The 12,615-nt window shown below is 42.4% G+C and overlaps 1 protein-coding gene across 3 annotated transcripts; it reads right to left on the bottom strand.

Moving 5' to 3' along the window:
- Positions 1-1,357: 1,357 nt before the first annotated feature.
- TAGAP (T cell activation RhoGTPase activating protein) lies at positions 1,358-11,946 on the bottom strand. 3 transcript variants are annotated; one of them, XM_009206335.3, is made up of 10 exons: positions 11,699-11,946; positions 10,924-11,008; positions 10,782-10,835; positions 10,393-10,459; positions 8,884-9,050; positions 8,029-8,190; positions 7,398-7,507; positions 5,465-5,660; positions 4,470-4,584; positions 1,358-3,493 (listed from the first exon to the last, which is right to left on the bottom strand). In XM_009206335.3, the coding sequence occupies exons 2-10, from the start codon at positions 10,948-10,950 to the stop codon at positions 2,196-2,198; spliced, it is 2,196 nt and encodes a 731-aa protein (XP_009204599.2). In that variant the 5' UTR covers positions 10,951-11,008; positions 11,699-11,946; the 3' UTR covers positions 1,358-2,195.
- Between the last annotated feature and the right edge of the window lie 669 nt (positions 11,947-12,615).

Consider the following 12,615-nt stretch of genomic DNA (forward strand, 5'->3'; position numbering starts at 1 on the left):
CATGTGTGTAGAGGACTTCGGTTTCATTCCACTTTTTAAAAATAAGGAAATTTGGGTAGGGTTTTCGTGACCTGAGTGAGCAGGGTCACATGGAGATCAGGTGAGTGGTAAAGTTGGAATACATTTGTGGCTTCCTGGTTAGTAGTCTTAGTGGTCTATTGATGGGAATCCTCTGATTCTCAATGAGAAGTGGTTATTGTTAGAGGCAGAGGATTTTTTTTCAGTACTAAAATACTTAGTGCAGTGCCTGGCACATGGTAGATGCTAAAATTGTAACTATTGCTATTAGTGACCAACTCTGGAAAAGGACTGCTTAATTTAGCAGTCAGTTGAGCTCTGCCCCCATGAAATTTATATATTATTGGTGCTTAATAAAGTATTTTTATTTTTATTTTATTTATTTATTATTTTAATTTTTTGAGACCAAGTCTCACTCTGTCACCCCAATGGGAGTACAGTGGCATGATCTCGGCTCACTGCAACCTCTGCCTTCCGGATTTAAGTGATTCTCCTGCCTCAGCCTCCCAAGTAGCTGGGACTACAGGTGCCCAGCACCACACCTGGCTCTGTTTTGTATTTTTAGTAGAGATGGGGTTTCACCATGTTGGCCAGGCTGGTCTCAAACTCCCGATCTCAAATGATCTGTCCACCTCGGCCTCCCAAAGTGCTGGGATTACAGGCATGAGCCACCACGCCTGGCCCATCAATAAAGTATTTTTAATATTAGGTCTGAGTGTGCTGCCTTGAGCAGTCTATTTACAACATTATTAACGTTGCACAACATTATTGATAAATCATCTCTGAAAAGACTCAACACAACATATTTCTATAGCAAATGAGAAGCATGTATGATATTTTCTTTTAAAAAGTTGATGAAATAAGGAAAATTGAAGTCCAGTATCTCAAAGATACTGGATAAATATCTTAATAATTGAGCAGTAAAGTTCTAATACATTACAAACATTTTACCATTATGTTTGCCAATCATTAAGCAAAGTGAGCCTCATAAGAATGAGATGAGATGAGATGTAAAATTACTGGAAAGTTTAATTCGCTAGAAATGAGAAACTTTACATTTATTATATTATCCTTTATTTGTGTACTGCATTTTTCTGGCAGAATGACTGGTTGCTGAAAAAGAAAATGGCTTAAAGTAGGTACTTTTTTATGGTTTTGCAAATTCTGGAGAACAGAGACTGCTTCTTCCTAAACAAGATCTCCAGTCTTGCTATTAGTCTAGAATAGTGAATATATATTCAATAAATGCTTGTTGAGTGAACCAATATGTGAATGATTTTCTCGGTGGATTTCTCTTAATCGAGGGAAAGGAGGTAACATGTCAATAAAAAAAAGAACATTTTTACTTTCAAATAAGGAAGGCAATTTATTGTAGTGAAATTACATTGAAGTTTTATATATGACCCCCAATGCAAATAAAATCATTTACCTCCACACTATAGGATAGGACATCATGAATTACAAAGAAACTCAAAGTGCTGTAGATGAGTTAATATTGATATAATACATTTTTCATTAATTTACCCAAATTTAATTGGATGATTGAAAGGACAGGTTGAAGTGTTTTTCATGATTTTTGCTATGACCTCTGCTTTTGCTGGAGTTTTTAATGCCTTTGATGGCTCCAGACGCTCAGCTCTGTTCCTTGCAGTCTGTTTCTTTCGTCTATGGTGGTGATTAGTTATTGCAAGGCTGCTTATATGGAGTAATATATAGTTTACTCTGGTATAGAGTAAACTTACCGGGGGTTTAAACACTTCTCCCTAAATGGAGTTTGTGGAAAATGTGAAAATTGGCATGACATTTGAGGCCACATTATAAAAGCAAAGATAATTTTCAAACACTAGCCAAGAGAAAAGTGCCCCAGGAAGCAAGGAACAGCAATGTACTTCACTGCAAATCCACAAACGTATGCAGGGATTATTAGACATTCTTTGCACCTAACACCTTATCTATAATACATTTTATACATTTGTTACATATTGCACAAATCCGGGTACACACAGACTATCTGATGCACCATGGCCATGGTGTAGCTATCCTCACTAAGGAGGGCTTTGCACAGCGTTCTAAAGGAGCTTATTCAAGACCTTTTAAAACCACAATCTAAAGGCAGTTCTTTACAAGTCTCATATTTACAGATAGCACAAGCTATGGCATGGCGTATGGCCTCCCTCCTAAATATACGATTCTTTGGCATGTTGGAACTGGTCAGCCTCAAAGACCGGCTGGCTACATCGTCGCATGAGACAGTCCCGCTTATTCCTCTGCACGGACTCGGAGACGGTCCTCAGCCGGAGGAGTTCAGGTCTCCCTGGGCCAGACACATGCCCCAGAGAGTCCCAAGAAGCATGGACAGTTCTGCTCTGTTTCCATCGCTCAGGCAGGGGAGAGAGTCCGTGGCCAGGGAGTGGCTCTTTGCTGTCCCTGTGTCTTGAGTCTCCTGTGTGGTGAGCAGGTGGAAGAGGGGGTAGGAGGGAGTCCACCTCCAGCATCCTCGCTCTCATGCTCCCCACGGTCATGCTCCCCAAGGTCTGGCTCCCGTAGGCCGCGAGTCGGGCTGCCGGGCCCTGCATGGCCTCTTCATAAGAGGGTGGGCTTCCAGGCCTCTCCCAGTCAGCTCCCTGGAACACATCATCCACCGAGAGGGCGTGGGGTCTCAGGCAGAAGGCGCGGGTTGTTTGATTGTGGGTTTCAGACCCATTTTCCTGCACGATTCGGCCGGCAAGCTGGCTTTCCTTTCTGACACCCCTTGGGACGTGGTCCCTGGTAAAGTCTTGCGATTTCCCAGACCCTGCGCTGAGGTTTTTGGTCAGCACTTTTTTGTGAGGGGCAAAGGAGAAAGACATGGAGTGCTTTTTAATTTCTCTGCTGGGCTTGCCTTTTTCTGTCTTTGTGGTGAAAGACTGATGTCTGCTGAAGAAATTTCTTTTGGGACTGGAAGGAGAAGCCACGGGTGAGCTGTCAGAGGACGCGTCCAGCGAGCTGCTGGAGAAGGCTTTGGGAACCAGTGCCCTTGGGAGCATTGAACCCGGGGTCAAGTTCTTGATCTTCAGGTCCACCGGCCTCTTGGTTTTGCCTTGCACTGCAGGGAAGACCTCCTCTGGAAATGGGTCTTCAGCCTCCTCCCTTTCCAAACGAGAGCCTACCCGGGGCACGGGGAAGTCCCCTTCACTCTTTGTTAGTGTTTGGTTTGTCACCCGGCTCTCAAGGCACTCCTGGGAGGACGGCATGCTGGGCTCTGAGTACCTCCTATCGGGCTGTGCGAGGGAGCTTTTCAGCCTGGCCACGGTGCTCACAATGGGCTCTGGGCTGACCTCTCGGGCATCCTGTAGGCCCCCACTGTCAAAGCCAGCAGCTATGGCCATGGGCACCTGGGGCTGCCTGCTGGGAGAGCTGATGCCACTGCTGCTGTTGGATTCCACATCAGGATCGTTGCTGTCGTAGGCTGAGTCATTCTGCAGGGTCGACACATCTGGGGGAAGTCAAGGAGCAGTTGAACATTTGTTTGGGTTTATTTATTTATTTGTATTTGTATTTTTTTTTTTTTTTTTTTTGAGACAGAGTCTTGCTTTGTTGCCCAGGCTGGAGTGCAGTGATGCGGTCTCGGCTCACTGCAACCTCCTCCTCCTGGGTTCAAGCAATTCTCCTGCCTCAGCCTCCAGAATAGCTGGGATTACAGGCGCCCGTCACCATGCCTGGCTGTTTTTTCTATTTTTAGTAGAGAGGGGGTTTCACCATGTTAGCTAGGCTGGTTTCGATCTCCTGATCTCAGGTGATATGCTTGCTTTGGCCTCCCAAAGTGCTAGGATTACAGGCGTGAGCCACTACGCATGGCCATTCAGGTGCTTTTAGAAATGAACTTTGCTACAGTTCGCCCTGCTCATACCAATCAGGGTACTAGGTGATTTATTAGCAGAACTACTTAGGGGCTTGATATGACAAGAAATGTACCATATGAAAAGTTTGTTTCTTTCTGAATTTATTTTGAGATCAGAAGAAAAATAGGGAAAGGAAATGAGTAAAGGAGAGAGGAAGGAGAGAAAGAGAGGAGAGAATAAGAAAAGAGAGAACAGCATTTCACTGCAAATTTATTGACCTTAATTTTTAAAACCGCTCCTTTTACTGGACCCATTTCCATTGTAATGGAGTCATATGCCATGAAGTGGAAACAAAAGTTTCTCACCCAACTCCAGGGCTAACGGTGACTTAGTGAAATCAGCAGTGATTTGCGATGAACACTGGGAAGGGGCAAAGACTATCTGCGGTCTGAGAGGTGCTGCAGGAAAAGCCCGGAGCAGGGTTTTCATGTTTAATGGACTGGAGTCTAGTCTGACTTGGGGATTTGTGAAGGTAACTTCTACCTCATACATCAGAGATGCTTTACATGACGGGCAGCCTGGCATGAACTTTTCCCTACAGTCGTAATCAAATGATAGCACATTCCATACCTGAACTGTCAGTGTGCTCCAGGGAGTCAACAGAAGTGATACTAGAATGTACTGGAATGTTCTCCCCAAATATTTCAAAGCAGTTATCAATGAGGAATTCCACCAGCGTCTTCACCTGTGAGGAAAAGTAAGCAATTTGTCAGCTTGAAGACTTTTTTTTTTTTTTTAGGGAGGTGAGGAAGAATGGGGACACAGTGGAGTCACATGCCAAAATGAGAATTTGAGATCTTTATGTGTCTGAAAAGAGCATACAGAAATTTGGTAACAATCAGATACTTTTTATTTTTGTGAGACAGGCTCTCACTCTGTCACCAGGCTGGAGTGCAGTGGCACCATCTCGGCTCACTGCAACCTCCACCTCCCGGGCTCAACTGATTCTCCTGCCTCCGCCTTCCGAGTAGCTGGGACTACAGGCATGTGCCACCAGGCCCGGCTAATTTTTTCTATTTTTAGTGGAGATGGGATTTTGTCATGTTGCCCAGGCTGGTCTCAAACTCCTGAGCTCAGGCAATTCACCTGCCTTGGCCTCCCAAAGTGCTGAGATTACAGACCTGAGCCACCATGCCAACAATCATATACATTAAAGTTAGATACTCCTTGGTGTTTTGAGACATGCATTTAAATTTAAGAACATACAAAAAATTAAAGTATTAATAACATTTTCATTTAAGTAAGTAGTTTCTCAGATCGATAGACGGATAGACTGTGTCGTACAAACCACAAAAACAAAAGGGCTTTTTTTATATCGGGAGAGAGTGATGTAAACACTTGCAGCACTTATCTGTGTCACAGACGACAGAAGACACAGATTTATTCAGTTTCATTAGACACATGTATCTGAGGGAGTGGAACTATGACAAAAGCATTTTGCATTTTATATTTTCACTGTGATGCTGACTCAGTTGGAGACATTCAGAAGCATTTTATTGCCTGCATTTGGCAAAGAGATGCTGAGATCATAAGTTGGGGATTTCTCATCAGTAAGCAGAACAAACCTTGTTGTTCAGGTCCTTCTGGGCTTCAAATGACAGACACTGGTCATTCTCCAGGGTGAGCATGTTGGGTCCAATGCAGATGGCCAGGTTGCTGGAGTCCATCCTGTTGACCTCAGAGTTCTTGCTGATGAGGTGTAGCACATAGACCAAGTGCTTGAGCAGCAGGAGGTTGGGCCGGGGAAGCTTATCTGCAACCCTGGAATAAAGTGAAGGGATGTTAGTTTTCAAAAAGGCTAATGGTCTTCAGTGTAGCAAGCTGAGAGTTTCTGCCGAAACCAGACTTCCTTTAAAATGAGGAAGGTGCATTTTCACAAGTAATATTGTGAAATGCTCATTCAGACACTTCCAGTGGCAACTGACACAGAGTGAGGCTGGTTAACCGCAAGGTCTTGAGGAGCTAAGAAACTGGCCTTTATAATTGGGACACGAATAATTCAGCCCTTTATTATTTATACAGAGCTTAAATTATGAAGCCAATCTGCATTAAAGACCAGAATTTGCATTTATATTTAGAAAATAGTTTTGTTGAGTAATCATTTAGCCATGTAGAATTTCTTTCTGTTTCTAACACGGCTAGACTGGTTTTCTTGCCTTAAAACAAAAACAAACTATAATCACCAAATGAAGACGACACCTTTTTACAACATTCTGAGAAATCTTTATGAAGACTAAATCAGTTTCTTTTTTTTTTTTTTTTTTTTAGACGGAGTCTCTCTTTGTCGCCCAGGCTGGAGTGCAGTGTCCTGATCTCAGCTCACTGCAAGCTCCACCTCCTGGGTTTATGCCATTCTCCTGCCTCAGCCTCCCAAGTAGCTGGGACTAGAGGCGCCTGCCACCTCACCCGGCTAGTTTTTTGTATTTTTTTTTTTTTTTTAGTAGAGACGAGGTTTCACCGTGTTAGCCAGGATGGTCTCGATCTCCTGACCTTGTGATCCACCCGTCTTGGCCTCCCAAAGTGCTGGGATTACAGGCCTGAGCCACCGCGCCCAGCCGAGTAAATCAGTTTCTAAGGGCATATTCATAATAAGGCAGCACTTCAATCACAACATTGTTCCTAATGTTAAGAAATTAGACTTCTTAAAGTCTCTTTTTCAAAAAATGAAATGGTGATTCTTTTCATTTCTCAGAAGAAGGAATTGTTATAAAAATGCTTTATGTCTAGGTGGAAACTCATGGTGATAATCTTAGAATATTCATTTTGGGACAGACATTTTAATGTCTTCACTTCTATACATATGTCATTGAAAATATTTAGCCATGTGGGACAATTATAACATATAGATAGACTTTCATAGGATGTGATAACCGTGCTGACATTTCAAAGCTTGGGTTTTAGAATTCTCTAGTCACTAACAGATCACACTTTCCATTGCATATGTTATTATTTTTACTCTCACTGGAATTTGTTATTATATAGTTTTCCTTTTGGTTAATTATAAGAGGATTAAATATGCTATGAAATTTTATGAACAAAACAACCGTCCCCCACCCCATTGCCTGGCTGCATCCTGAGGGATGTTTTATGGGAGAACTGTTGCCTTGCATGACACCAGTCAATGTAGCTTAAAGATAACCCCAAACTCCTACACTTTGCTGGCAAGCCTGTGTTACAGTTTTCAGGTCTGATTTTATCTCACACTTTTTTGAACAGCTTACATTTTCAGACTTCCCTACCTCTTGGGATTTGTGAGGATTGAAATTCACTTCCTACGTTTTGAAGAAATATTTCCTTTCATTTGGCTAAAATTAAACTTCAAAAGTCCAGGGCACCCTCTGGTTTTTATTCTGGGAGTGGACAAGCAATTCCACTCAGATTCCCTAAACATCACAATTCTCGTGAAACAGGGATCATGAAGCTTTTACAAAGTTGTGTAAAGAATCAGAAGACGGAGGTGATGCGGCCTGGCAATCACTGATGACTTGGATGACTTACTGTTTCAGGGCCTCGATTCTGTCCTCCTCGTCCTGCATCTCCAGAGTGCCCATCCACTGCTCAAAGAGGTCGCTTGAAAGTAGCTTCCGGGGGATACTTCTGAGGAAGTCCTGGGGGATGAGAGCGGGCTATTGGCCTATTGGTACCGTATGATGTCCCATGTCCTCGTTTTCACCTGGTTTTCATTCCCTCACAGGGTGCTCTATGCTTAGCCCATCATAGATTGTGCCCCTTCATTCCTGCATTTGATTAATCCAGGGAACCCTCTCTGCAACACCCTTGGCCTCTCTGCGACTTTCTAACATCAAGCAGAGTCAGAGGCACCATCCCCAGGTGGGTGTGTTCTGAGGGGCCACTGGATTCTGGCATGTGGATTCTGCCATGGAACAATCAAATTGCCTGTTGTTGGCAAAGTTTTGAGAGAGCAGAATGCATTGCTTTCTGTTGGAATCTGAGGTCACGGAAACAGAGGTGCTTACCAAATAAATAAATAAAGGGCTTAATGAAAAAAATAAAACTCCAAGATCAGTGTACCTTGCTGTGTGGAGAGAAGAGCCTATTTCTTGCATCCTGAGAACGAGTGTGCCAGGGCCCCTTGGCAGGTTATTTGGCGCAAGCGTGTTGAACTCACCTTAAAGACCACAGCGAGGAGGTGCACGGGGAGGCTCTCCAGATCCACTGCATCCCCAGAGTTGAGCTCCTCTTTCAGCTCCTTGCGGGCTTTCTCGTTGGCTGCTCTCCTGAATATCCCTTCCGTTGAAGGGCCTTTAAGGCATAGGATAGTGAGAATGTCCTAAAGGAAACAGCGATAGGAACAGGAAAGGGTTACCATTGGTTCAAAGATACTGTGCTGCTACTAATGCATGAAGATCTATGCTTAGACTGCAGAAAGAATTAAAATAATGTACATGAACAGTTTCTAACTTTACTTGTCATGAAATATCATCTCTCTAAAAGTTAGTTATCTTCTCTAGTATACTGAGATAGTCTTACCAGGAATATTAATGTCAGATTTTGCTTTCAGTTCAGTCGCTATCAATGGCCTTCCTCAACCCCGCTATTTTTCTAAGAGGAGGCAAATTGTGAAAGCTCTAATTTTGCACTTTCTAAAATCATTTTGGAGCTCTCTCATTTCAAATACTTCCATATGAACATTGGATTTTGGATCACAAAGTCTATATTCTGTTTCCCCTTCAGACTTCTCAGAAGCTACAAATCTTCGGCATTCTTCACTCTGTGAAGTCAGAGAAATGGAGGGACCATAGCTCTGAGCTCATTGGCAAATACAACTAATTTCAACTTCTGGAATGGAAGCAGTCAGATATTCTTCTAACTGCGTGCGTATGTGGGAGTGCCATGTCGAAGAGTGGAAAATATGGAAGATCAGTCCCTACAAACTTCATAGGAGAATGACACTCAGATTTCCCGAGTATTTTGCATGTCCAGCTGAAAACTGAAGTAGGTTTCTGAGAAAATGCATGCCTACCTGGATGGGTCTGGGGAGTGTGTCGCTGCCACCACAGATAATTGACAAGGGCTGATCAAATAGTGATGCTTTCAAGTCTGTCTCCAAAGCCCCAGAAAAATCTGATGCAGGGGAGAGCCTTCTCATGAGAAAGGGCCAGGACAGCACCTTCTTTCTCTTCTTAACTTCTACAGCCAAGAAAACAAGGCAACGAGAAAAATTAGACTCCAGTGTTAATACGCAAAGATCCAGGTAAGAAAATGGGTATCGTTGGCCACATAATGTGGTCGATAGTATATGCCATGTGAGAACAATAATTTTGAAAACTTAAGAAAGCAAAGGGCGTGAATCTTAATCCAGAAAAACCAACCGATAAACAACCACACTGTTACCAGGGCAACCAGTTCCCTAAACAGCAACACCAGGGTTCCTCAGAGCCTCCACCTTTCCTGTTTTCACTCTTTCCAGCTGTTTGCTACAGAAAATTAGCAAAACCTAACTGTGCAGATCATAAACAACCATCTTAACCTACTGGCCTGAATAACTATAGAGGAAATTTCTGATATGAAATAGATTATTTTGATTTCCTCCTTTAATTGGCGAAAAAAACGAAACTTAAAAGGTGAGGAAGTGACTTGCTCAGTATCTCTTCGAAGGCACATAGCAGGGCCGGCTCCAACCCTTTGCAGCCTCGCAGGCACTACATAGCCACTAGAGGGAGCTAACACCATTCTTCCTTCCGGGTGACTGGTCACCTGGGTTTTCCAGGTCGCTGCTTTAGGACAGAGGCAAATACGAATCGCAGCAGGAAGGTCTGAACCTACATCTGGCAACTGGAAATTATCAGCAAAACGTTATCAAGATATTCTGTCCTTCCGAAATCCACAAGATGTGTGTGCAATGGATATTGCAATCTCAAAAGTTTCCTTCTTTCTTTTCTTTTCCTTCCTTCCTTCTCCTTTTTTTTTTTAAACTAATTATAAAGGCTATATTTTCTAAATGCATTGGCATATGTTTCTGTACATTTTAGATTGGCAAGTGGAAGCGTGATGAGAAAGAAGTGGCCTGTATGGTTCAGGAGAACTGGGTCAGGGTTGTGCTGTAATGAAATGCATTATGAAAAAAATTGAGAGCGAATGGTGGGTCCTTTGGGATTTGAGATCAGCAACAGTTGCTTCATAGGCTCTTGGATGCGTTCTCCATAAGAGAAGGAAGAAAATGGAAAAGACGCTGTGTGTTTTCAAATGTGTGCATGCTAATTGTGGAAACATACATGGCCAGGAGACGGAACCGCATTAAAAACCCTTGGCAGAACTGGGGGATTCTCTGTGGAGAGGCTCTTTCCGCTCGCAGCACTCCCAGCTCTAGTGAGCTGGAGCACACCTGCCATTTAAGGGTTAATGTTCTGCGGTCTTTAACAGAACACTTATACAAAAAAATTCCTAGTAGAGTAAAAACGCTGTGGTTTTGCAAACCAAGAACGCTGGTTGTTAGCACTTACATAAAAGATCAGTATGTTTCAAAACTCACCAATGAGCTGGCAAATACTGTCTTCACTCTCACATGATGCCAACAGGGGATGTTCCTTGATGTCACCCTAAAAACATTTTTATTTCAGTTAAATATAGTGACTGAAGAAACCTATCGAGTCTTTCCCCACAAAACACACATACAACATTTTATTCATATTAAAAATGAAGTCAGTAGAGTGCATTGATGTTTTTTTCTAGCTTCTAGAGGCAATATTAAACTCTCGATTGTCATCGTATAAGATCCTAATTAATGTGTTTAATTTACTACATGTGTGATGTTAATTTACTACTCTGATAATTAATATTCAACCCAAATAATATTCAATAAAACAAAGTTTTCCACCTTCTCACAGTACAGATAAAAAGTTTCAAAAATTGCTTTCTTACCTCTGATTGACATTCGATTAGCGTCTCCATATTACTGGCATTTAGTGTTTTTGACTAAAAGAGAAAAAATAAAATTAGGTAAATATCTTTTGGCCCTTGCCTCTAGGAAACACAAATTAATAAATGTGAGAGTGTCACTCACAGCATTGTGGCTGCTTCTCAGCTTCATCAGTATTGGGACTGACTGTCCGGGAGTGAATTTCACTCCTGTGCGGCTGTGGCTCTGTCTACAACGAATCATATGGAAAGGAGTTAGGAGGAACACACAGTAGGTTGGCCACTTTCAGCACCACTTTGCCAAAGCACAGAGTTTGAAACTATTTATTTATTTATTTATTTTTCTATTTTACTACTTTTTCAATTGCCTTTACTTTGGAAAAAAAACTATTACATAGACAAGTTTTCATTTAAAGTCAGTTCTGTGTTACCAGATGTCATATGTTGTTAAGAACAGCATCTGAACACAATTATTTCTAAATTATTTAAGCCAACTATCTTTACCATTCTAAACGTTGTCACCAATTTATTCCATTCCCATCAAGAGATAATTTGGATGTCAATTACATTAACATTTTAAATTAACATTAACATTAACTTTTTGGGGGGAGTCCTCACTATATGCCAGCTATCGTAGTAGGTGCTTTGCATGGATTTTCTCATCTAATCCAAAAAGGAAAAAAAAAAAATGTGTCTCCAGGATGCTGCAATAGTAAACATGAAACAAAGACAACATTTATAGAATCCCTACACTAAAAAGGTGCAGCCTTCACGTTGAAGCAAAGCTTTCTTTGTCCTGAGACTTTATAAAGTGAGCGTATATTCCAAGGGCTAGCTGTTTTCTGTTGCCTGTGATCTGAGTGACCTGTGACTGGCGAGGCAGCCTGCAATTTCTAGGCGTGTTAATATATAGTACTTACCCTCGGAGGGTCTCTAGCCAGAGTTCTTTTACATCCGGTGAGCAGCAGTGGACTGCTGCTTCTAGTCCACTGGGAGAGAGGGAGACTGAGCCGGTCTCCCTTCACATGCTCTGCATTATAAGCGAGGGGGCGGGCAGGTGGAAATTCAGAATATTACAGAGACCGGAAAGAACATCATGGGCTGTCACACAGACGAAGCCAGCCAGACACTGGAGAGCTCTCACTTCCTCATTCCTTTTAGGGCAGCTCTGTCTTTTTTTTTTCTCCTCCACTTCAAAGTAAAAAATCTGTAAACTACTAGGAGTGGAAAAGATGACATTCAGCCCATAGGTGAAGGCTCTGATTAATGTCATAGGTGGGATGTGTGAACAAGAAATTGTGTTATTCTGTGCATAAACATCACTTTATTTTCTAAAGTGGTAATTTCAAGTGCCTTTTTTTGCATCCTGTTTGGGTGCTGTTCCCCCTCCCACGTGCCATCCGCTCTGTCCACCAGCACCACACGTTGATTAGCATCCCTGGATGTGGGACACTGTTACAGAACCAGAAAGAAACCCAAGACAGTCCCTTCCTTGAGGAACAATCACCATCCAAAGCCACGTTAGTTTCCTTTGGAAGTAGGAAGAAAACTCCCTCGAGTCAGTTGTCAATACAGTAACCCCCTTCTCCTTTCTGTAACTCCTGGTCAAAAGTATTGATACTTAATTTACAGTCAGAGCAGATGTCGTTCTGACATGGAAGGAAAACAAAAATTCCTTTGATCAGACCAATTTAAAATAGGAAAGAGATGGTGAATTTCATTTGTGGATCACTCCTTCTGCATAAGAGAATTTCTGATCTTTTCTATAGATCAAGGGCAATATATGAAACCACTCAAATGCCTCAGCATGAGAATGGATGCATAAGTTGTGATCCAT

The sequence above is a fragment of the Papio anubis genome, chromosome 6 (genome assembly GCF_008728515.1).
Source record: "Papio anubis isolate 15944 chromosome 6, Panubis1.0, whole genome shotgun sequence".
Lineage (NCBI taxonomy): Eukaryota > Metazoa > Chordata > Mammalia > Primates > Cercopithecidae > Papio > Papio anubis.